Source organism: Lipotes vexillifer, unplaced genomic scaffold, assembly GCF_000442215.2.
Source record: "Lipotes vexillifer unplaced genomic scaffold, Lipotes_vexillifer_v1.1 scaffold22, whole genome shotgun sequence".
Taxonomy (NCBI): Eukaryota; Metazoa; Chordata; class Mammalia; order Artiodactyla; family Lipotidae; genus Lipotes; species Lipotes vexillifer.
The window spans coordinates 465,004-490,682 of NW_006779050.1; the positions used below are offsets into that span (position 1 = coordinate 465,004).

General features: G+C 37.8%; 1 protein-coding gene across 1 annotated transcript in view; it reads left to right on the forward strand.

Annotated features, from left to right (window-relative positions):
• The window catches only part of COL25A1 (collagen type XXV alpha 1 chain), a 483,537-nt gene that overhangs the window by 273,397 nt on the left and 184,461 nt on the right, over positions 1-25,679 (forward strand). Inside the window, exon 4 of the mRNA XM_007452167.1 lies at positions 357-364. Within this exon, the coding sequence (XP_007452229.1) occupies positions 357-364 (8 nt within the window). The remainder of the gene's footprint in view (positions 1-356; positions 365-25,679) is intronic.

Below are 25,679 nucleotides of genomic sequence, written 5' to 3' on the forward strand. Positions count from 1 at the left end.
CTCTTCCTAATTCATATTTTATCTAAATTTTTAGGTGTATAAATTAGACAGTCTTTTCTTAAAATATATGAACTTCTGAGTAATTCATAAACAGTCCTCAGGGAATATTCTCTGAAATTTTACATAAAATTTTGTTTGTACATAGATGTAAATGCATTTTTCTGATATGGTCTCATAATAGGTTCATGATCTAAAAAATGACTGAGAGGCACTAAATTCTTAAGTGATTTCTATGTCTCTTGTATTGTGCTGATGATTATTATGATGTTCTAATCTTTTATTAAATCTTACTATTTGTATATTCACTAATTTGTCTCTCCCTTTTTCTTATTCTGTCTACTCTCCCCCCACCATAGGTCCTCCTGTAAGTATATTTGCTGCATTCTGGCTCCTCTACGTTAATCAAATCACGTATGTTAAAACTGTTAAAACATCAAAATATACTCTATATTTCAATTAGAAAAATGTTGCTGACCTTTTTAAGAGTATTTAACTGTGGGACATTTTTAAGTATACTGTTTTGTGATCATGTGATATGTAGGAGTGCAATATGTGTCAATTAATAAAAAACTTTTATTTCTAATACGATCACAAACCAATTACTGTCTTGGGAATTTTGGAATAACTTATGAAGCTTCTGATATTAAATGCTTTTCCTGAAATACTGAGGTTTCTTTGCGAGCAAACCCTCAAGCTCTTTCACACTTCTTTTTTCATTCGTTTAAGCTTGTATCTGAAATATTTGCATTTGCCAGTTCACGAAATGTAGATGGCAACATGATCGTGGAAGTGATACCCCCGGTGGGCTTGGTTCAGCGCTCTTTCCATAAGCAACACTCCCTTTGAAGTCCCTTGGAGTTTTGCCTGCATAAAGAGCTTGAGTTGGAGCCCTTGGAGAGTTGCACTTTCTTTTTTCTTTCCTTGTGTAGGTCATGGCTGCAGCATTCCAGACTGCTTTGTACTCACAGGAACAGATTATCTTGTCAGCTTTGAGCTAGATGTGTTTTTGAGTAATATCCTGGATATCTGTAGTCTGACCCCGGTGCCGTACTGTGCTCTGTACGTTTACGGTAGCAATGATCATTGCCCTGGAGATATTTTCTCATCCCGAATAGTCGGTTTGCTCCAGGGTTCACAGACTCTGCATTGGCAACTTCTCTAACAGGCCAGCATGGTCCAGGGAGAGGGGCTTAGCATATACTCGTTTACTTTATTCACAGGAAGCATTGGCTTCCAAATATCTTTTGCAGTCTTCCTGCCACGTTCAAGGACGGAACATAAATCATGTTAGAAATGACTTTGCTTCTGTAACTGACTTTCAGCTCTTGCTTAATGCTAGGCAGATGGCATGCCCCAGGTCTAGGAGCCTTATTCTTTGGCTTCATATTTAAGACTGTCTTTAAAACTAGAGACAAACCACTGCTACCCAAAGGAAACTCTGGAGATTACATCCAGAATAGAGCGTTCAAGGCTTCTTTTTGTGGAGGTAAGTATTAGGCAGGCCAAGAGGCAGTTAAATCTCATTTCTGCCTTATGATATTGAGGTTTCTAGTATTCCTGTTTGGTCCTTCACAAGTTTAGAAACCCATATGGCTTTTGCTTTCAGGGGGCCATCTATTAGTCAGGTTCCCACCTAGAACATTTCAATTGCTTTTTCCTTTTCTTATTATATACTAAAAAGGAGGACTAATATGTTTTAAGCCCCTGTGTGTGTATGGCAGGCAGCATTCTAGGCACTTTACGTACATTTATTTTGTCTCTGATGCTACCATCCCCATTCCCATTAATGTCTCTAAACATTACCATTGTCAACAAGGAAACTGAGGCTCATAGAGGTTAATTATCAATGGCTGTACAGCTAAAGAGGGTTTGCAAAGTTGGAATTCAGTTAGATATGTCTGACTGTAAATGCTTTCTGCTTACCACGTTATCGTTCTCCCTTGAAATTGTAAGTATATTATAATATGGCTCATTGTTACACAGGTTTGGCTAGCCATGGGTCAAATTGTATTTCTTTTTCTTATTGAAATATAGTTGATTTACTATATTATATTAGTTTCAGAGGTACAACATAGTGATTCAATATCAAATTATATTTCTTGATATAAATAATTACATATAATAAAAGCATGACCAAAAAATGTAAAATGGCTAATCTATACAATAAGCATTAATACTACGGCATCTCAGATGGATTTTAAAGAAGTTATAATGTGTTTAGCAAATTGCATCAGATCCAAGAAATAAGGTATATGTAATTATGAGGTTTTCTTTTGTGTTCTTTTTTGTGTTATTTTTGTTTTGTTTTAAAATTTTTATTGGAGTATAGTTGATTTACAATGTTGTGTTAGTTTCTGCTGTACAGTGAAGTGAATCAGTTATACATATATATATTTCCCTCTTTTTTTTTTTTTTTTTTTTTTTTTTGCGGTACGCAGGCCTCTCACTGTTGTGGCCTCTCCCATTGTGGAGCACAGGCTCCGGACGCGCAGGCTCAGCAGCCATGGCTCACGGGCCCAGCCGCTCCGCGGCATGTGGGATCCTCCCGGACCGGGGCACGAACCCGCATCCCCTGCATCGGCAGGCGGACTCTCAACCACTGCACCACCAGGGAAGCCCTCCACACTTTTTTTTATACTGACTAAAAGATAACTCGAGTTAAGTTGCTCACATTTGATAAGATAAAAAACCATTGATTGTGAAAAAGAGAAAAAACATATATATTCATTGTGCTACCTTTACTAATACAATGGGACTCCGTATCATGGGAGCCCTTAGGGGTGAAATACCTTGTAATGAAATCCTCTTAAGCCTCCAATTTCTAAACCCCCATGTATGATTTGCAAGGTATTGTATTTGCTTTTCATCAAATTTTCCTTTAGAGTAGGTGGCTTGATAAAATATTTCCATTATATTTCTTTTGTTGTTGTTGTTATACAGCCGGTTCTTATTAGTTATCCATTTTATACATATTAGTGTATATATGTCAGTCCCAATCTCTCAATTCATCACACCTCCCCCTGTACCCCCCCACTGTCCCCCCTTGGTATCCATACGTTTGTTCTCTACCTCTGTGTCTCTGTTTCTGCCCTGCAAACTGGTTCATCTGTACCATTCTTCTAGGTTCCACATGTATGCATTCATACACGATATATGTTTTTCTCTTTCTGACTTACTTCACTCTGTGTGACAGTCTCTAGATCTATCCAAGTCTCTACAAATGACCCAATTTCATTCCTTTTTATGGCTGAGTAATATTCCCTTGTATATATGTACCACATCTTCTTTATCCATTCATCTGTCGATGGGCATTTAGGTTGCTTCCATGACCTGGCTATTGTAAATAGTGCTGCAGTGAACATTGGGGTGCATGTGTCTTTTTGAATTATGGTTTTCTCTGGGTATATGCCAGTAGTGGGATTGCTGGGTCATATGGTAGCTCTACTTTTAGTTTTTTAAGAAACCTCCATACTGTTCTGCATAGTGGCTGTTTCAATTTACATTCCCACCAACAGCGCAAGAGGGTTCCCTTTTCTCCACACCCTCTCCAGCATTGTTTGTAGATTTTCTGATGATGCCCATTCTAACTGGTGTGAGGTGATACCTCATGTAGTTTTGATTTGCATTTCTCTAATAATTAGTGATGTTGAGCAGCTTTTCATGTGCTTCTTGGCCGTCTGTATGTCTTCTTTGGAGAAATGTCTATTTAGGTCTTCTGCCCATTTTTGGATTGGGTTGTTTGTTTTTTTAATATTGAGCTACATGAGCTGTTTGTATATTTTGGAGATTAATCCTTTGTCTGTTGATTCATTTGCAAATATTTTCTCCCATTCTGAGGGTTGTCTTTTCGTCTTGTTTATGGTTTCCTTTGCTGTGCAAAAGGTTTTAAGTTTCATTTGGTCCCATTTGTTTATTTTTGTTTTTATTTCCATTACTGTAGGAGGTGGATCAAAAAAGATCTTGCTGTGATTTATGTCAAAGAATGTTCCTCCTGTGTTTTCCTCTAAGAGTTTTATAGTGCCCAGTCTTACATTTAGGTCTCTAATCCATTTTGAGTTTATTTTTGTGTATGGTGGTAGGGAGTGTTCTAACTTCATTCTTTTACATGTAGCTGTCCAGTTTTCCCAGCACCACTTATTGCGTAGACTGTCTTATCTCCATTGTATATCCTTGCCTCTTTTGTCATAGATTAGTTGACCATAGGTGCATGGGTTTATCTCTGGGATTTCTATCCTGTTCCATTGATCTATATTTCTGTTTCTGTGCCAGTACCATATTTTCTTGATTACTGTAGCTTTGTATTATAGCCTGAAGTCAGGGAGTCTGATTCCTCCAGCTCCATTTTTTTCCCTCAAGACTGCTTTGGCTATTTGGGGTCTTTTGTGTCTCCATACAAATTTTAAGATTTTTTGTTCTAGTTCTGTAAAAAACGCAATTGGTAATTTGATAGATATTGCATTGGATCTGTAGATGGCCTTCGGCAATATAGTCATTTTCACAATATTGATTCATCCAATACAAGAACATGGTATATCTCTCCATCTGTTTGTATCATCTTTAATTTCTTTCACCAGTGTCTTATAGTTTTCTGCATACAGGTATTTTGTCTCCCTAGGTAGGTTTATTCCTAGGTATTTTATTCTTTTTGCTACAGTTATAAATGGGAGTGTTTCCTTAATTTCTGTTTCCTTATTAATTTTCTGTTTGGATGATCTGTCCATTGGTGTAAGTGAGGTGTTAAAGTCCCCCACTATTATTGTGTTACTGTCAATTTCTTCTTTTATAGCTGTTAGCAGTTGCCTTATGTATTGAGGTGCTCCTATGTTGGGTGCATATATATTTATAATTGTTATATCTTCTTTTTGGATTGATCCCTTGATCATTATGTAGTGTCCTTCCTTGTCTCTTGTAACATACTTCATTTTAAGGTCTATTTTATCTGATATGAGTGTTGCTACTTCAGCTTTCTTTTGATTTCTTTTTGCATGGAGTATCTTTTTCCATCCCCTCACTTTCATTCTGTATGTGTCCGTAGGTCTGAAGTGAGTCTCTTGTAGACAGCATATATATGGGTCTTGTTTTTGTGTCCATTCAACGAGCCTGTGTCTTTTGGTTGGAACATTTAATCCATTCACGTTTAAGGTAATTATCGATACTTTTGTTCCTATTACCATTTTCTTAATTGTTTTGGGTTTGTTTTTGTAGGTCCTTTTCTTCTCTTTTGTTTCCCACTTAGAGAGGTTCCTTTAGCATTTGTTGTAAAGGTGGTTTGGTGGTGCTGAATTCTCTTAGCTTTCACTTGTCTGTAAAGCTTTTGATTTCTCTGTCATATCTGGATGAGATCCTTGCTGGGTAATCTTGGTTGTAGGTTCTTCCCTTTCATCATTTTAAATATCTGATGCCACTCCCTTCTGGCTTGTAGAGTTTCTGCTGAGAAATCAGCTGTTAACCTTATGGGAGTTCCCTTGTATGTTATTTGTTGTTTTTCCCTTGTTGTCTTCAATAATTTTTCTTTGTCTTTAATTTTTGTCAGTTTGATTACTATGTGTCTCAGCATGTTTCTCCTTTGGTTTATCCTGCCTGGGACTCTCTATGCTTCCTGGACTTGGGTGGCTATTTTCTTTCCCATGTTAGGGAAGTTTTTGACTATAATCTCTTCAGATATTTTCTTGGGTGCTTTCTCTCTCTCTTCTCCTTCTGGGACCCCTATAATGCGAATGTTGTTGTGTTTAATGTTGTCCCAGAGGTCTCTTAGGCTGTCTTCATTTCTCTTCATTCTTTTTCCTTTTTTCTGTTCCGTGGCAGTGAATTCCACCATTCTGTCTTCCAGATCACTTATCCATTTTTCTGCCTCAGTTATTCTGCTATTGATTCCTTCCAGTGTATTTTTCGTTTCAGTCATTGTATTGTTCATCTCTCTTTTTTTTTTCTCTCTTTTTTTGTTCTTTAATTCTTCTAGGTGTTTGTTCTTTAATCCTTCTAGGTCTCTGTTAAACATTTCTTGCAACTTCTCTATCTTTTCCTACATTCTTTTTCTGAGGTCCTGGATCACCCTCACTATGATTATTCTGAGTTCTTTTTCTGGAAGGTTTCCTATCTCCACTTCATTTAGTTGATTTTCTGGGGTTTTATCCTATTCCTTCACCTGGTACATAGCCCTCTGCCTTTTCCTCTTGTCTATCTTTCTGTGAATGTGGTTTTTATTCCACAAGCTGCAGCATTGTAGTTCTTCTTGCTTCTGCTGTCTGTCCTCTGGTGGATGAGGCTACCTCTATCTTTCTTGCCTCTGAAGAAAATGGACGAACAGTGGCATTATTATGATTAAATGGATTGATCAATTTTACATTTATTTAGATATAGTATCCAATTATTGACAATTGTAACTTGCAGTGACCATACTTCTCCTATTTTTAGCATCATTTAATTTTTTGCATATTTTTCCTTCCATTTCTTTTCCATAAACTGAAATCTGAATGTTTCTATAAAGTTATTTTTAGAACATTTTATTTCCCAAATTCTGTGTTCAATGAAAAATATTTATCTCAACAAATAAGAAATTGGGGCTTCCCCGGTGGCACAGTGGTTGAGAATCTGCCTGCCAATGCACGGGACACGGGTTCGAGCCCTCGTCTGGGAAGATCCCACATGCCGCGGAGCAGCTAGCCCCATGAGCCACAATTACTTAGCCTGAGCGTCTGGAGCCTGTGCTCCGCAACAAGAGAGGCCGCGATAGTGAGAGGTCGGCGCACTGCGATGAAGAGTGGCCCCCACTTGCCGCAACTAGAGAAAGCCCTCACACAGAAACGAAGAGCCAACACAGCCATAAATATAAATAAATAAATGAAATTGGAAAAAAAAAAAGAAATTGGATAAAATATCAGGACTTATGCAGCGAGTTTAACGGTAATTGCCCATGCCTCCATTCTGTAAATTTAATGTAAATCACAAAGGTAGTCAGAGAAGGTAAATTGCCTTGCTACTGATGAGCAATCCATGGCATGGAATCTGTATGAAATAAATCCCTCCAACTTCCTTCTAGCCATGAGCCTCTGTGGTCCTGTGGTTTCACAAGTACAGGAAGATTGTGATGTGTAACCTTGTGTCCTGATGTGTATTTTCTTTTCTTTTTTAACATCTTTATTGGAGTATAATTGCTTTACAATGGTGTGTTAGTTTCTGCTGTATAACAAAGTGAATCAGCTATGCATATACATGTATCCGCACATCTCCTCCCTCTTGACATCTCCCTCCCTCCCATCCTCCCTATCCCACCCCTCTAGGTGGTCACAAAGCACTGAGCTGATCTCCCTGTGCTATGCGGCTGCTTCCCACTAGCTATCTGTTTTACATTTGGTAGTGTATATATGTCTGTGCCACTCTCTCACTTCATCCCAGCTTACCCTTCCCCCTCCCCATGTCCTCAAGTCCATTCTCTATGTCTGCATCTTTATTCCTGTCTTGCCCCTAGGTTCTTCAGAACCTTTTTTTTTTTTTAGATTATATATATATGTTTTACTATACGGTATCTATTTTTCTCTTTCTGACGTACTTCACTCTGTATGACAGTCTCTAGGTCCATCCACCTCACTACAAATAACTCACTTTCGTTCCTTTTTATGGCTGAATAATATTCCACTGTGTATATGTGCCACATCTTTATCCATTCATCTGTTGATGGACACTTAGGTTGCTTCCATGTCCTGGCTATTGTAAATAGTGTTGGAGTGAGCATTGTGATACATGACTCTTTTTGAATTATGGTTTTCTCAGGGTATATGCCCAGTAGTGGGATTGCTGAGTCATATGGTAGCTCTACTTTTAGTTTTTTAAGGAACCTCCATACTGTTGTTTGCCATAGTGGCTCTATAAATTTACATTCCCACCAACAGTGCAAGAGGGTTCCCTTTTCTCCACACCCTCTCCAGCATTTACTGTAGAGTTTTTGATGATGGCCATTCTGACTGGTGTGAGGTGACACCTCACTGTAGTTTTGATTTTCATTTCTCTAATGATTAGTGATGTTGAGCATCCTTTCATGTGTTTGTTGGCAATCTGAATATCTTCTTTGGAGAAATGTCTATTTAGATCTTCTGCCCATTTTGGAATTGGGTTGTTGGTTTTTTTGACATTGAGCTGCATGTGTTGCTTGTAAATGTCGGAGATTAATTCTTTGTCAGTTGCTTCATTTGCAAGTATTTTCTCCCATTCTGCAGGTTGACTTTTTGCCTTGTTTATCTTTTCATTTTCTGTGCAAAAGCTTTTAAGTTCCGTTAGGTCCCATTTGTTTATTTTTGTTTTTATTTCCATTTCTCTAGGAGGTGGGTAAAAACGGATCTTGCTGTGATTTATGTCATAGAGTGTTCTGCCTATGCTTTCCTCTGAGAGTTTTATAGTGTCTGGCCTTACATTTAGGTCTTTAATCCATTTTGCATTAATTTTTGTGTATGGTGTTAGGGAGTGTTCTAATATCATTCTTTTACGTGTAGCTGTACAGTTTTCCCAGCACCACTTACTGAAGATGCTGTCTTTTCTCCATTGTATATTCTTGCCTCCTTTATCAAAAATAAGATGACCATATGTGCATGGGTTTATGTGTGGGCTTTCTATCTTGTTCCATTGATCTATATGTCTGTTTTTGTGCCAGTACCATACTGTCTTGATTAGTGTAGCTTTGAGTTATAGTCTGAAGTCAGGGAACCTGATTCCTCCACCTCCTTATTTCTTTCTCAAGATTGCTTTCGTTATTTGGGGTCTTTTGTGTTTCCATACAAATTGTGAAATTTTTTGTTCTAGTTCTGTGAAAAATGCCAGTGGTAGTTTGATAGGGATTGCATTGAATCTGTAGATTGCTTTGGGTAGTATAGTCATTTTCACAATGTTGATTCTTCCAATCCAAGAACATGGTATATCTCTCCATCTATTTGTATCATCTTTAATTTCCTTCATCAGTATCTTATCGTTTTCTGCATACAGGTCTTTTGTCTCCTTATGTAGGTTTATTCCTAGGTATTTCTATTGTTTACATTGCAACAGCAATGGTAAATTGGAGTGTTTTCTTCATTTCTCTTTCAGATTTTTAATCATTAGTGTGTAGGAATGCAAGAGATTTCTGTGCATTAATTTTGTATGCTGCTACTGTATCAAATTCATTGATTAGCTCTAGTAGTTTTCTGGTAGCATCTTTAGGATTCTTTACGTATAGTATCATGTCATCTGCAAACAGTGACAGCTTTACTTCTTCTTTTCCGATTTGGATTCCTTTTATTTCCTTTTCTTCTCTGATTGCTGTGGCTAAAACTTCCAAAACAATGTTGAGTAATAGTGGTGAGAGTGGGCAACCTTGTCTTGTTCCTGATCTTAGTGGAAATGGCTTCAGTTTTTCACCATTGACAGTGATATTGGCTGTGGGTTTGTTATATATGGCCTTTATTATGTTGAGATAAGTTCCCTCTATGCCTACTTTCTGGAGGTTTCTTTTTTTGTTGTTTGTTTTTTCTTTTTTCTGAAGGGTTTTTTTCATAAATCAGTGTTGAATTTTGTCGAAAGCTTTTTCTGCATCTATTGAGATGATCATATGGTTTTTATTCTTCAATATGTTAATATGGTGTATCACATTGATTGATTTGCATATATTAAAGAATCCTTGCATTCCTGGGATAAACCCCACTTGATCATGGTGTATAATCCTTTAAATGTGCTGTTGGATTCTGTTTGCTAGTATTTTGTTGAGGAGTTTTTCATCTATGTTCATCAATGATATTGGCTTGTAGTTTTTTTCTTTGTGACATCTTTGTTTGGTTTTGGTTTCAGGATGATGGTGGCCTCGTAGAATGAGTTTTGGAGTGTTCCTCCCTCTGCTATGTTTTGGAAGAGTTTGAGAAGGATAGGTGTTAGCTCTTCTCTAAATGTTTGAGAGAATTCTCCTGTGAAGCCATCTGGTCCTGGACTTCTGTTTGTTGGAAGATTTTTTTTTTAAATTATTAATTAATTTATTTATTTTGGCTGTGTTGGGTCTTCGTTTCTGTGCGAGGGCTTTCTCTAGTTGTAGTAACTGGGGGCCACTCTTCATTGCAGTGCGTGGGCCTCTCACTATCGTGGCCTCTCTTGTTGCGGAGCACAGGCTCCAGACGCGCAGGCTCAGTAGTTGTGGCTCATGGGTCTAGTTGCTCCGCGGCATGTGGGATCTTCCCAGACCAGGGCTCGAACCCGTGTCCCCTGCATTAGCAGGCAGATTCTCAACCACTGCACCACCAGGGGAGCCCCCTGTTGGAAGATTTTTAATCACAGTCTCAATTTCAGTGCTTGTGATTGGTCTGTTTATATTTTCTATTTCTTCCTGATGCAGTCTCAGAAGGTTGTGCTTTTCTAAGAGTTTGCCCATTTCTTCCAAGTTGTCCATTTTATTGGTATACAGTTGCTTGTAGTAATCTCTCATGATCCTTTGTATTTCTGCAGTGTCAGTTGTTACTTCTCCTTTTTCATTTCTAATTCTATTGATTTGAGTCCTCTCCCTTTTTTTCTTGATGAGTCTTGCTAATGGCTTATCAAATTTGTTTATTTTCTAGAAGAAGCAGCTTTTAGTTTTATTGATCTTTGCTATCATTTCCTTTATTTCTTTTGCATTTATTTCTGATCTGTTGTTTCTGATTTCTTTCCTTCTGCTAAGTTTGGGGGTTTTTTGTTCTTCTTTCTCTAATTGCTTTACGTGTAAGCATTATTTCAGATGTTTCTTGTTTCTTGAGGTAGGCTTGTATTGCTATAAACTTCCGTCTTTGAACTACTTTTGCAGCATCCTATAAGTTTTGGGTCATCATGTTTTCATTGTCATTTGTTTCTAGGTATTTTTTAACTTCCTGTTTGATTGCTTCAGTGATCTCTTTGTTATTAAGTAGTGTATTGTTTAGCCTCTATGTGTTTGTAGTTTTTACAGATTTTTTCCTGTAATTGATACTTAGTTTCCTAGCATTGTGGTCGGAAAAGATACTTGATTCAATTTCAATTTTCTTAAATTTACCAACGCTTGATTTCTCACCCAAGATATGATCTGTCCTGGAGAATGTTCCATGAACACTTGCTCAAGGGCTGATGTGTATTTTCTTGCCACTCACTTTGACTTTGCTGTGAAATGTGCTCATTGGTGCAAAGACGGGATTAGGGCACTCATCACAACAAACAAAGAAATGAAAGATTGGTTTTCCTGGAGGGACATTGGCAGATCTCTTTTGTCACTGAGAGTAACGTTTTTTCATTGCCCTTCATCAGTAATACTCTCAAGTAACATTAAAGGGGTCGGGGGGAGAAACGCTTCATAATAAAATTTAATTTAGACACCTTACATTTGCATCTTCATTTGATATATTTTGGAAAACTTGGCAGTATCACACTAGAATTATTTGTGGCTAGAGTGTTACTTTTGTCAGTTTCTGTATCTTGCATATTGAGATCATGTATAATTTAAAACTTGAAATACTACTTGAATTAGATCCCACATATCGATTTACTCTTTAGGAAGCTGTTCAGCTTATTTCTCAACCTTATCCATTTTGACAAAAAGGTATTGCTACCACAGGATTCTTTGCTATAAACAGCCACAATGTAGCAATTTTATGATAATGTATGTAATTAATTTTGATGTGAATATCAGGTGCTTTTTTCTATTTTCTTTCTCATAAAAGTGGTATGTATTAAAACACTGCTCTAAAGAAATCCATGCAAGTGCTTTGAGTGCCTAGCTTGGATTTTACAAATGTATTTGCTTGAATGATTTGCCTGACCATTGTGTTACCTGTTTTCAGATGGCATGAAATTGTGCCTTCTATTTGGATATCTCAAAAACACATTCGTGTTTCAATAGGAAGCAAATAGTATGATCAACATTTACAAAATAACTTCAGCATTTTTAGTTGTAGCAAATTGTGCACTAGTTTTGACCTTTTTTTAGAGTCAATGGGGGATGCCCTCTCTTTGTCCTTTCGTCCCCAAAGGAGGTGCCGTTCTACTATTCACAGGTAACAGAATCAAACAAGTCCCGTGACCATATCCAGAACAGACTCAGGAGATCTGTTTTAACTGGCTTTTTTATTTGTATCAGTCTATCGAACCCTATAATTGTGCTTGACTGACAGAGATATGATGTTATTGTTGGTAGCATAGAACCCTCTGAGGTGTGAAATACAACGCCACGGTGCAGCCTGTTCTGTTCTGTCCACCTTCAACAATTGTCAGCTCGATTTGAAGCCCAGAATCTTGTTGACAGATGAATGAAGCAGACTTAGCCAAGTTAAGCTTACAATGCTATTTCTGCCAATGTGGTAGATGAATTAGGAAAAGAAATCTCTATAGAACTTTTAGATGAGAAACTCTGATATCTTTACTTTATACGGAAAAAAGACAATATGACTTTTAAGCCAATAGTAAATCTTTTCCAGATACTTTCATAACTACAATTTATAATAACTACCTAATATGCGTCACTTTACATACCAATTCTCATTCTAGCCCTGTGAACTAGAGATATATTATACCCATTTACAGAGGAAGAAACCGAGGGTTAGGCAGATCAAGTAAATTAGCCCACCCAAGGATTCACATTTAGTAGGAGGCAGAATTGGAACTTGAACCCAGGTCTGTCTCTCTTCAAAACCCATTTTCCCCCCATATTTCTACAAGTTGTTTTTTAGGCAGGTAAGCTTTAAGTGTTACCAACTTCTTTGCAAGTATCTTCTTTGTTGTATCTTATCCTACCTATTATTATCTAAGGTTCATTTTAGGCTTTACTTAGCTAGCTGTGGATCTTACATCTTGTATGTGATCTTTCATATTGCTCTTTACTCAAAACACACTTATAAATCATCTAATTTTCATCTAACAGAAGTAAATTGTGTGGAGATACGAGCTTTGGCTCTTGAGTTGAGAAAACTGAACATAAAATTGTAATGGAGTTTTTCAGCAAATGTTCCTTTAATTACTTTTGCTATATTCTTGCTTAATTATAAAAGTATTTTGATTTCTGTTTGGGCTCAAAGAGTGTGCTTTTGAATGTGTGGTTACTGTTATTTTTTTCTGTAATAATAAGATATCATTTTTGATGGGGGGAGAAAACCACTCATCTTGCAGGAAACGGTATCACTATAAAATACCAAGATGGCTCGATAAATTCAGATGTAGTCACCATAACAAACCAGATAAACAAGCAAAACAGACATGGAGAATTAATTTGTGTCTAATGGCTGTTTGGGAACAGAGTTATAATAGAATGACCATAGGTTGTCACAGATGGATAGTTCATTTTGGAACCCTGCATACAGCTTTGTGTCCTGGAACAAAAGGTAGAAAAAGGGACATAACTATAATTCTTACATAGAATAGATTCCCCAGTGTCTTTTCACATCTTCTGTTTTGAGTGGTTCAGGCTGCCATGTTTGAACATTGCCGTGTTCAGTGGCAATTTGTTTCAGTGCTTCTTTTGATATTGTTTATGTAGATTTAGTGCCAGATTAAACAGAATTTTGGAATTCTTGAAGGGGCAGAGATAAAGGAAAAATACCCCACAAACTGAGATAAGTAAAGGTGTTAAAGTAAAAAAAGAAAAAAGGAGGAGCGGAAGGAGGAGGAAAGAGACATACCAAAATATTGACAATGTATTTTTTGCAAGATTATTCTTTCCTGTGGTCTATTTCTGGATACCATCTGTTTTAGAATGACTGTAGCTGTTTTAAAAGACAAACTCTGAGATGTTACTGGCTTACCATAGTAGACATTGATTTCTTATACATGATGAAGGGCAAGACTCTGGGGACTCTGCCATCTTCCATATGTGTGTTCTGAGGTTACCCTGGGCATAGGCATACAGCCACTGGATAAGATAAAGAAAGAAAGAGAATGGACAGTCAGGTGGGAGGATTTTTTTGGCCAGCACTAGAAGTACAAGAGTTTATGGTTTATATCACTGCTGACCACATTTCTTTGGCAAGTGTCAAGTCACATTTTCACATATAACTGCAAGGGAGAGAGTGAAATGTAGCTGTGGGCTTAGAAGAAAAAGTAAACAAAATTGGTGAACAGCCAATCTCTGCTACCCTGTGTGGATATAATTCCTTAAGGAATTGAGAGAACCAGAAACCTCCAACGAGATGTGTACAGGTATGTCACTTGGGGAGTAATGTGACCTCTGACTTTGTAAAATTTTAGAAAAGAAAAATTTCATCAAAACTGTTATCACTAGAAACTTTGAACAGAAAAAGAAAAGGGAAAAGAATTTTTTTGAAAAAGTGCAACATAAAAGTTAGGGAGCGGTTTGTAAGAAGAATAAAGTATGAGTACCAGGCTAGGAGCCTCAGGCCTCCCAGGTTACTTCATAACTTCATTGATAATGAAGGCTTTTTGTCTTTAAGCACTTACAAAATCTTCAAGCATCAACAGACACTGCTATGGCTTTCTCTTTCTTCTTACTAGTTCTCACGCCACTGAGTGACTTCAATACCTTGTATTGGATCCAGGGTGATCATCTCAATTGGAACAGTTCTGGTTATCTTGTTTCATATTCCCAATTGTCTCATGTGAAACTTTAATTTTTAATAATGCTTCTGTGAAAAAATGACATATTTTTAGGGTCACTTTCATAAGGTCTGAAGAGGGAGCAACTGACATTCTTATAGTGGGAAACATGATTAGAACAAAAAAGTGAGTTTAGGGATGAATCCTCTCTCTTCCAAAGAGCTAAAAGAGTGTTTCATTTTACACTAAAAAATAAAAAAGCAAAACAGGTAGCACAAGGCAGTCAGAATTATTAAAAATGAATCTCTCAGTTTTAAAGTCTTTGCTTTTGGTTGCTGATTGGACACCTGCATATTTTTCTAATATCCAGTCTGTGAACAAATGGAGTGTCATGTCCCTTCTTCCTGTTTCACTTTCTTGTGGCCAAATACTTAGTTGTGTGGCTGAATTCCTAGGGCGATCTGCTTATGCAGGGCTGTAATGCCTTATGGGACAAATTAGGGAAGTCATAATTATATGACTTCTGTGGATTTGTGAGGCAATAACTAGCCATAGTCAAGAAAGCCACACTAACATAAAGTGCTATGAAAAAGCAGTTTGGACACATTTTGGAATGTAAATATTTTGAACAAAGTCAAATGAGTGACTTAAGGGTATATTATTGTTTCCTCATGAATGGCTAAGCATTTAGTAATCTTCGGCAGCATGTGTTTGCAGAGACCTCAATGTCCCCATCCTTCCAAACTAGTTATGTAAAATGCTATGGTTTCCTCTTACTCAAAGAGTGGCTCCTGCTTAATTTCTGCTCATTTAGACACCGTGATGTTGGCCTACATTTGGCCTAAATTAACTAAGTATGAGTTGTTTGCTCTGAATTGAGTCCTGAACCATAATATAGAAAGAATTCCCTCCTTTAGTTATTAAATGAACTTTAGTTCTTGCTTTGGTGGAGTTAAAAAGATATCAAGCATTGGAATCTAAAGTGGCCCGGGTTACCTAAATGTTCTTATGGGGTTTTTTTTTAGTCATTATGAATGATATTTTTAATAAACTTTTTATCTTCACAGTCCCCATGCTTTCTTAAGATTTACTTAGGATTAAATAAAATAAAGCTTTTTCTTGTTTCCTTACTTGCTAATATTTTCAGTCTCAAAAATACACATATACATCTCTAGCTTGTATTTCTGCAGAATGTCTTATTAACAAGTATTTCTGTATGCTCAAAGAAATGAATAAAGGATGGAATCATGGGGTATAGAGGCAGGAGGGACTTAAAGTGTTATTAATAATCAGTTCATACAGTTATCTAAAATATAGTGCCCACTTATTCGATGATTCATTCATCAAACTCATATGGAATGCCTAATATGTGCCATGCCCTCTGATATACATGATGGGGATACAATAGCAAATAAACATAGCCCCTGTCTTCAAAGACCTTAGAGTCTACTAGGAGAAAAACAAAACAAAAACATAGCAATATCATGTGAGAAATATGCTCAGGATATGTTGAGGTATAACAGAAGAAACATAGCGGGGTAAATCACCCAAAGTTTGGTGGGGAGGGGATCAGGTTGCCTCTGGATCTAAGTCACAGTGTTGTCAACGTGAAAAGTCTAAGTTGTGCAGTGTTTTCATGGAGGCTAGCATGTTCAAAACCTTTGAGATACACGAAAGAATGGCATTTAGGAAAACTGCTTATTAAGGTTGAAATGTAAAGTTCAAGGAGGGGATGAGGAAGTAAATAGAAAGCAGGGATTGGGGTAGGATGTGGTGAAGGACCTTGCATGCCATGCTAAGTAATTATCCTAAAAGTATACAATCTGAAGGATTTAAGAAGTGGGGTAGCATGGTCAGACAAACATTTTAGGAAGATCACTCTTGCTAAAGGACAGGAGGAAGACAAAGGGGAAGAGAGAGATGGTTAATATATTGTTGCAGTTACTTGGGTGAGAAATAAAATGACCTGGAGAGATATAGAAAATGGGATAGATTCAGGGTGTATTAATGAGGTAGAAATGGCAGAATGTGTGACTAGATGTAGGGATGGGGAGGATGGGGAAGTGGGGGTGATTCTCAGGCCTTGCTCTGGGGAATAATAGTGCAGACCATGGGATAGAGACTACAGAAGGAAGAGCAGATTTGGGGAAGGGATGATGCTGAGGTTTGATTGGAGCCCACATCCAGACTGAGGAAAAGGACAAAACGGACTGTCTAGGGACTGAGGTGATCAGGAGTCAGGAGGTCCAGGGGGAAGGAGCCTGGGCCGCAGACCAAACCAGAGAGGCAAGGGGCTTGCTTTTCCGAATCCCAGCCCCGCTGCGCTCTCCCGTCCTCCTAGCTTTGAACCGGTTACATCTTACAGTGCTCTGTGGAAGGAGAGTAGAAATAGGAAAACTGAGGCATCTGTACAAAGCGTCTGAGTCACCACTTCCTTCCATTAATAAACAAATGAAATCCGTATTTGTGTAGCTAACCCACAGAAAAGGAGGGAGAATGTTTGGCAGGCACAGTAGAAATCCAATCTGGAAACTACAAATTTAAAAACAATTATTTTAAGTTTTATATCACAAACTTCCTTTTGGAGGCTTCTGTTAGCTGCATCTATGTTAGGGTATTCTTCTGCGAGTAGAAATATAAGGGCTCCAGAGCTTTACTGCCCAGAGCCATGGAGTTTAGAGGACACATGAAAGCATACTTTCGTCCTGTACTACAGACACCATCTTCTGTTCTGATATATCATTTCACTCAACAGGAGTAGACGCACATAGTTTGTCTCTTGATTTGCAGTTTGGGGAACAATTTCAACTCGCTCCCTCCCAGGGCACATTATTAACAACCAACTGGCATACAGTTTCAGACTTTTTCGCAGGTGAGAGTGAAAATTGAAAGAGTGGATTAAAGGGTTCTCTGCAGGCACCCTGGATAATTTATCGCCCTTTTGCTGTAATGGCTGGATGGATATATCTTTCTCCATATGTAGCCTTTCATTTAGACTTCTAATCAGTGGTAAAGAATAAGAACTGGTTTTTAAAAACCATCCCTTGGAGTGGAACTAATCAGCTTGTGGTTTCCCTTCAGATAGTCTCACCATTATCCAATATACCCTCTATATCCTCACATAGGAAATGACCTAAACTTCCACTTCCAGTTGTGCGGATTATTTATCCTGTTGCCCCCCTCCATCTCCATCCAACCCTCTACTTTGCATGTTAAAGTTAAGCCTCTAATCATTGAATCTTCATGTCTGGAAAGTTGATCTGGCATTGCCATTACATACAAACTTACTTTGTACCTTATACGGCGTGACTTGAAAAGAAACTAGTTTGAATTCTTGTATTGTTTACCAGTTTGAAAGTTGTGTGAAAGATGAGGATTTATTCCTTTGCCTGACTGGATCCCCTGGGCTTTATTTGGTAAGAGTGTTATTTTCCCATAGGCATTAACTCCCCTATTAAGAGGGAAAAAAAAATCTTTATTTAGCTTCAGTTTGGTAATGTTAATAGAGTTTAGAAGGAGAGACTTTGAAGGGTGTAAACAAACTGAAGGCGATTTCAGATCGTTACAACATTTTAAACAAAATGAAAAATTGCTTGACCTTGTACCAAATATTATGATTCATAAGAAACTCATACAGAAATTATATATTTCCTATAATATGAGGTTTCCTATGTGCGTATATTTAATCAAAACCACAAGGCAAATGAATTTGGATTGGGAAACCTCCTGCTATTCATCATTGTGAGGAAGAGAAGCTTTTATTTTGTCATTAAAAAGTATCATTAAAGGGTAGACAGTTTCTTTCATTCCTATTCATTTCTGTAACTTCCAGTACTTTGTAAATACTCTAATAACTAGAGCACCCAGGTCATTTTCTAGGCTTGTGTTCTGTTAAAAGTAAATTAAATAGGAAGCTTTCATTTTTGTAAATTATTATTGGAAATTGACCCGAATCATCTCTCTATCGCAGTAGGAACTCAATCTATTGCCCTAAAGTACAGTGATTACCAAGATGTGACCTACTTTAGTACTTTCAGTGATTTATAATATCCTTTTATATTGTCAGTAAATTAGACTCCATAGACAATGTAAGAATTTCTTTTGGGAAGAGTTTTGATAACAGTCAAAGGGGATGGTTTATATTAGAATGTTTCTTATTTGGGGACTTGAAGTCAGCATCATTTCAGGTGTGAAATGTTTCCTTGCTATATCCTGCTTTGTTCGTTGACAGTAGCTACAGCAGGTGGCTTACTATTAAAATCAGTATGATAAACCTCTTAGAAAATGACATCTCTTTTGTTACATATTTGTTCCCACCTTGTCTCACTCTGTGCTGGCTAGCCTTTTAAATACCTTTGCATACCAAGAATGGTATTTAAAAAGCATCCTAAATTACAGATCTTCAAACTTCTTACTTTTAAAACTATAACCAAAGCTAGTTGAATGTTTGGCTTTATCCACCAAGGGCATCATATGAAGCCCAGTAAATGAATGTGTGTACTTATGTAAAACTAGCTCCTTGTCTAACATCCAAATATATATGTAATGGGATACTAAAATAATAGTGAATTATTAAAGTTCTTATATTTGGCATGTATAGGCTTTTAGTTTATTTCTAAAAAATTTAGAAATAGTTCATCTGTAACAATTAACCAGGATATTGACTCTTTATTCAGAATGTTTTGTAGCTCAAATTTTTCTAAGTAAAAAAATATATATTTTTAGAAGAACGATCTTTTCCTGAGATTTTTATCTTCAAATTATGGAAAGTTTCAGAGTGCATAAAATATGAAAGTTATAGGATTTTAGTTGGTGGAAACCTCAGAGATAGAGTCCAGATTTTCTCTTTACTTTTTAAATTAATTAACTAAAAGTGGATCCCAAACATTAATTTTAAGGAAGATGTTGTCACACTGACATAGCTGTTCTGCAGTGATGAAAATGGGCTTATGAATAATGGCATACAGTATGTTCTATCTAAATTAGTTCATTTCCAGGAGGATGTCTTTTTTTTTTTTTGCGGTATGCGGGCCTCTCACTGTTGTGGCCTCTCCCGTCGCGGAGCACAGGCTCCGGACGCGCAGGCTCAGCGGCCATGGCTCACGGGCCCACCCGCTCCGCGGCATGTGGGATCTTCCCGGACCGGGGCACGAACCCTCGTCCCCTGCATTGGCAGGTGGACTCCCAACCACTGCGCCACCAGGGAAGCCCTGAGGATGTCTTTTAAAATGCTCCATGTTTTAAAAAGTTCAACTCATCAAAGTCATCATGTCACATCTGTTACAAAGATTTGTCTGTTGCTGATCTACAGCTAACTAATTTTCCAGAAATGACACTTCTCATAGTTTATTGTGTTCTTATCATCATGGCACAAAACAACATCAAATGTGTTTCTTGAGTGATGCTTTTGAAGTAGCCATGTGCATTCTGTTTTTGCACGTGGAGGTTTTGGTTTCTTAAGAGGAATAAGAACTTTTAGGTAAAGATATCTTTCAGGTTTCAATCAGCCATAAACTTTTACATTTTTGTTTTTTAAATATTTGTGTGGTTTAAGAAATAGCATAACACCATGAAGGAAATCTATTTCCTACTTTTAAATAATATTGTCTTCCAGTGACTTGAATTAAAGCTCAAAACTTTGTTAATCTTTAATTACTTGTGTTTTTACTTTAATTTAAATTAAAATAGGGGTAAGAGAAAGTTTGAGAATCTGCTTAGTATCAAGTTGAAGTATTTGAATTATTGGCATTATTTATAAACTTTTTTTTTGCTTTTTTGGATTCAGATCTTATTTAGATGAGATTAATGTTTATGCAAGTGAAAGAATAAAAACTTATTATGGAATGACATGAGACGGAATGAGATGTATGTTTGTTGTAAAGGATATTGCTGCAAAAACAAATTCGTTTTCTTCCCTACAAAAGTTAGAAGAAAACATGATTCTACCCCATTGTTAAATGGGTTTGATATTTCTCATTATTCTTTATTTCTGTGGGCTCTTCATGAAAGGGAGATGTTGAAAAGAATTTAGAACGCTGGGAAATGTCTACACCAGGAAATAGGCAGGTGAAAACTGTATTCTCTAGGATCACAAAGCAAAGAGGTTTCAAACGTATTGTTTCCCTCAAAAATTTGAAAATGAATCATGGTTTGGTTGAACTGCTTGAGCTCTCCTGATTGGGACTGTCTTTAACTGTGCCTGCTTGCAGTCACAACATGACTGTACAGATAAGGGGGGCAGATTTCGTTGTAGTACAGATAGTGCATGTGGGAATAGACCCAGGAGCTAAAGGAACCCCAAACTGCACTACACCTGCCCTCTAACATCAGAGAAAAATCCTCCCTTGGCTTAATGGCAGAACCAGGTCCCTTGACTTCCTTTGTGAATAAGGACAGTGCTACATAACTCTCATGTCCTAGTTCATGCTTCATATACCTATACTGTGCATGTGCGTGTGCGTTTGTGTGAACTAAAACTTCTCCCTGAACTCTCCTTTCAGTGAGAAAAAAATAAATGGCTAGGGTTTGCAGTTTGTCAAAAGCTTTGAAGGGATGGTTTTAGCAGACTTTATTTCTGGGGGTTTGTACCGCCTCTCTAACCCTTTAGGAAGGACCTGGTGGGTTAGCCTAATTTACTTCATTCACACCAATTATTAATGCAAGCGTCTACCTGGGCCTACTTCCTTTCATTTATACAATTTCAAGGATGGCCAGTCAGCATGATCCAGGCAGGACATAGAACCATTCATGCATGGGAACTCGTGCTTTATTCTCTCCCCAGTAGGCTCCTAGCATGCTGTGGCTACAGCCCATGGAACACCATCTTCTACCCGTCAGCAGTTATTTAGAATCATTCAGAAAGAACCTGCTAAGCCTCATCAATAGAGGTAATTTAGCCAGTGGCTCTAAAAATGCTGTTACATTCCCTGTCTCAACTGAGAACATTCATATGTTCTCATATGTATTCAGCTCTTGGTAACATTACAGTCTCTAATTTCGTCCCAGCATCACTAACTGTATAATGTTATCTGTTAAATTAAGGTAGTTTATTTTTCAATACAATCATTTTTATCACAGTGAGAAGAGAGAATTTTAACTAGTTTTCACAATTTAAGCCTTTGTCAAAAGGTCTTCCAGTTGCTTGGGAAGATAAAAGCCCAATAAAATGTGGGAATCTGAAAATGTATGAATTTCTCTGTGTCACTTGTGACTGTGAGTTCCCCCGTTGACGGGTCCATGCCTTATTTTTCCTCGTTCCTCTGCCACCACCACAGTGCCTGGCATTTAGTAGGTGATTGAATAAAAATTCATATAAAGATGAACTTTAAAAAATCAAATATTTAGTATATGCCTGCCACTGTCCAAGATGCAGTATAGCATAATAGTTAAAAAAAGTATAGGCTCTGGAATCTGACAGACCTGATTTCATATCTCAGTATTTCCCCTCACTAGCTGTGTGATCTTGGGCAAGTCACTCACCCTCTCTGTCTCAGTTTCCAAAACTGTATAATGGGGCTAATAATGGTACCTAGTGCTGTCTGCAAAACAAAAGGCACAGTGCCTGGCTTATTGTATCAGCACCATAAGTGTTAGCTGTTCAAGGAGCATTAATAGGAGAGGTAAGATACCAATAGCCATAATTTAAGGCATAATATAATGTCATAAAAGAACTAAGAAAATGATCTGTGGCTATTCAGAAGAAATAAAGTTCCTATCTGCTGTGGGAAAGCAGGCAGATCTTTGAAAGAGATGAAAGCCCTAAAGCCTGGGTGGGATTTTGACAAGTGGAATGGGCGGGAGGGCACGCAGGCTGGGTGGATAGCAGGAACAAGGTGTTTGAGGGGTCAGGAGCCTGGAGCAGTTGGGGGCCATGGGTCTCTCCAGAGGCTGAGCTGAGAGCTTTGACTGCCAGGTCTAACTAAGCTTTGATTTGGTCAGAATGAGATGTCGTTACCTTTGATGGAGCAGAAGTGAAGTTTTGAAACTGGGTCAGTTCCTGCTGGCACTGCCTGAGTCCTCCAAGTGCCATATTTCTTCCTCTGACATTTCAGTAGCACTTTGTTTACATAGCCACTGTAACCCTTAAAGTTTTGTGACTTGCTTGGTAAAGTTTCTTTGGCCTTGTTACAGAAAATGTAGGAATGGGTGATTCATGGAAATTCTATGGTAGCTCATCATGAACAATGTCTAGAAACAAGAATTATAAGGAAATTCAGTCTTTTAAGCAACATATTTTGCATAATTTCTCTATACTTCCAAAGATTTTTGAGTCCTTATTGAATAAATATATATAATATTATCTTTATTATTGTTAGAGTATATGTTATTGAAATTGTATTCCTGCAATTAAGCCTAAAGAGATAGGAACATAGCTAAAATAAATGAAAAGTATGGCTTAAAAAATTGTTAAAACATCACTGGTTAAAAACTATAATAAATGATTACACCAGACATTCTACTAATTGAACTTATTAAAGATAACCTACTGGGTATATCACAAACATAATATGGAATTCATCTGACAAAAAAAAATGGAAAACACTCTTCCACAGACCTCCTATAACCCCACTTCCCTCCTTAACAGATTAGGTGTCTCATTCCATCATTCTACTCATGCTCTTGTATGTAAACACCTGTAACTCCTCTCCCTCTGTGCTGGCCTGGGGAGACCTCAAACCTACTTAAATCCAGCTCACCCTCTGCTCTGCACCTGCATCCACATTGCTGAATACAGATGGAGAAAAACAACTCTGCTAACTGGTCTCATTTTCAGCGCACAACCACTAATCTCGAGGATGCGTCGTGCTGTCCATGTCTGTAATCCAGTCCCTCTCTAACTTTCTTAGCTATTTCAAACATTTTTCTTGCTCCTGAATCCTCCCGCATCTCCTTCCCATTTAACTTTGTTGAAAGTATTGTTTGTTATTTCTCTGAGAAAATAGAAACCATCAGAATATAATTCTATACACTCCCACCACCAAATCTGATAATTTACTTAGATCCATACCCTCCTTTCCTCCTGCCACAAGGGCCGAACTGTCCCTGACCATTAATCTCTACCACTCTGCTGAAACGTTCTTGTTAGGGTCACTGATTACATTCACCATGACAAATTCAGGGATCAGGGTTCCTTTTAAATTTTACTGGACCATATTCAGCACAGCCGATTGTCCCCTGCTTGTTGAAACCCTTTTCTCGCCTATCTCCTTGCTGGGTATCACTCTTTCAAGGTCCTCCTCCTACCTCGCTCCTTCTCAGCCTTGCGAGTTCTTTTACTTCTCCATGGTCTCTAAATGTTGTGCTGGAAGGTTCGGTCCTTGAACCTTTTTTCCTCCTTATTTACATTCACTTGTTGCTAGGTGATTGCATATAATCACATGGTTTTAAATATTATCTATATGTCAAAGGCTCCCAGATTTATATCTCCAAGCTGGACTTCTCCTATGAACTCTAGACTTGTATATCCAAGTATCTACTCAACATGCCCACATGGCTCTTTCACTCATCTCCCAAACATGTCCAAAACCAAATTCTCCAAAGCCGCTCCTGTTAGCCTTCAGCACAGCAGTAAATGACCTCTCCTTCCTTTAGCTGCTCCAGTCAAATCTTGGAGTCACTCCTGACTCCTTTTTTTCCTCACACCCGACGTTCAATCTATCTTCAAATCTGGCACCACTTTCTTCACAATATATGCAGGATCTAACCATTTTGTCCTCTGCTGCTATGATCCTGGCCCATCCCATCATTTACATTTGACTTGGATTATTACAAAGCCTCTTAACTTCCTTCCATACTTACACTCTTGCCTTCTTACTCTCTTTTCCCCACAGTGAACACTATCCTTTTCAAATATAATTCAGATTATGTCACTTCTCTGTACAAAAGCTCCTCTCGAAGGCTTTCTATCTCACCCCAATTAAAAGCCAAGTTCTCATCGTGACTTACAAAGTTCCACATGACCTGGATCTTCCACCGCTATGACTGCACACCTTGCCGCGTTCCCACCGCTCCCTCCACTCCAGACCCACTGTCAGTGACCGGAAGACTCTATCTCCTTATAGGGCATTCCTCTTGCTATTCCTTTTCCCTCTTTTCCTCTGTTCCTTCCATGACCACCCTATAAGATGGTACCCTCCTACTCTACTCTCCTTATCTTCATATATTTTTCTTCTTAGCCATTATGACTATCTGCAGCATTATTTATAAACATTCCCTTACAGTCTGTCTCCCCCCACAAGCAGGTGGGACTTTGTTGGCAGGGACTCTCTTTCGTTTATTACATTTACCATATTCCTAGTACTTGAAGAATGGCTGGCACACTGGAGTGGCTTAACAAATATTGATTGAATGAATAAATAAATAATCAACCTTACTTTTCCCACCTCCATCCCACACTCAGAAGACTTCTACTTCAGAGTGTCTTGAGGTTTAGGGCTAGGAATACTTCCATTTTCTGCCCCTGTACATCCAAATGTATCTGCATCTGTCTTCACTTTCTTTCTCCTCTTCTTAGACAAAAGGATACCCTTTCTCCTCACCCTGATTCTCTGATACCACTTCTTTTTGTGTTCTCTTGTATATTGATTTTGCTCTACAAGCCATTTCTTTCCTCTCAGCTAATAGTTTTCTGTCAGTTTGCAAACATTTTCAAATCCTTCCTACCTACTGTGAAAACAAATAAACAAAAACTTTTCTCCAGCTCTATATCCCTTTTAGCTACTATCCTGTTTCTGTTCTTCCCTTTATACACAGATACTCAAAAGAACTGTCTACTGAGATTGGCAAGGAGTTGGTACACATGCTTTCCAATTTTTGCCTTCTGTAGACATTGCTGATTAATCCCAGTGTCTATAACCCAACCTCAGAATCATCTTTTAACACATTATTCCAGGTGGCCGTTCGCAACCAGAGTTACCACTTGGTATGACACCTGCTTGCCACCTCTGGAGCTTATTCTTGTCTTAATTTTCTCACCTCCCTGCTCAAACAATTATAATAAATATTCTGACTTCCTAATGGTTAAATGCAATAGACTCTTTCCAATCCTCATTTTAGTTTCTCTTTTTGAAATTCTCTCCAGTATTGGCTTTATAAACTCGTGTTTGTTGTTACTGTTTTTAATTCTTTTCCTCCCCAGTGTCCTTTGGAGACGCTCTTAGTCTTTTTTCACTAAAATGTTTATC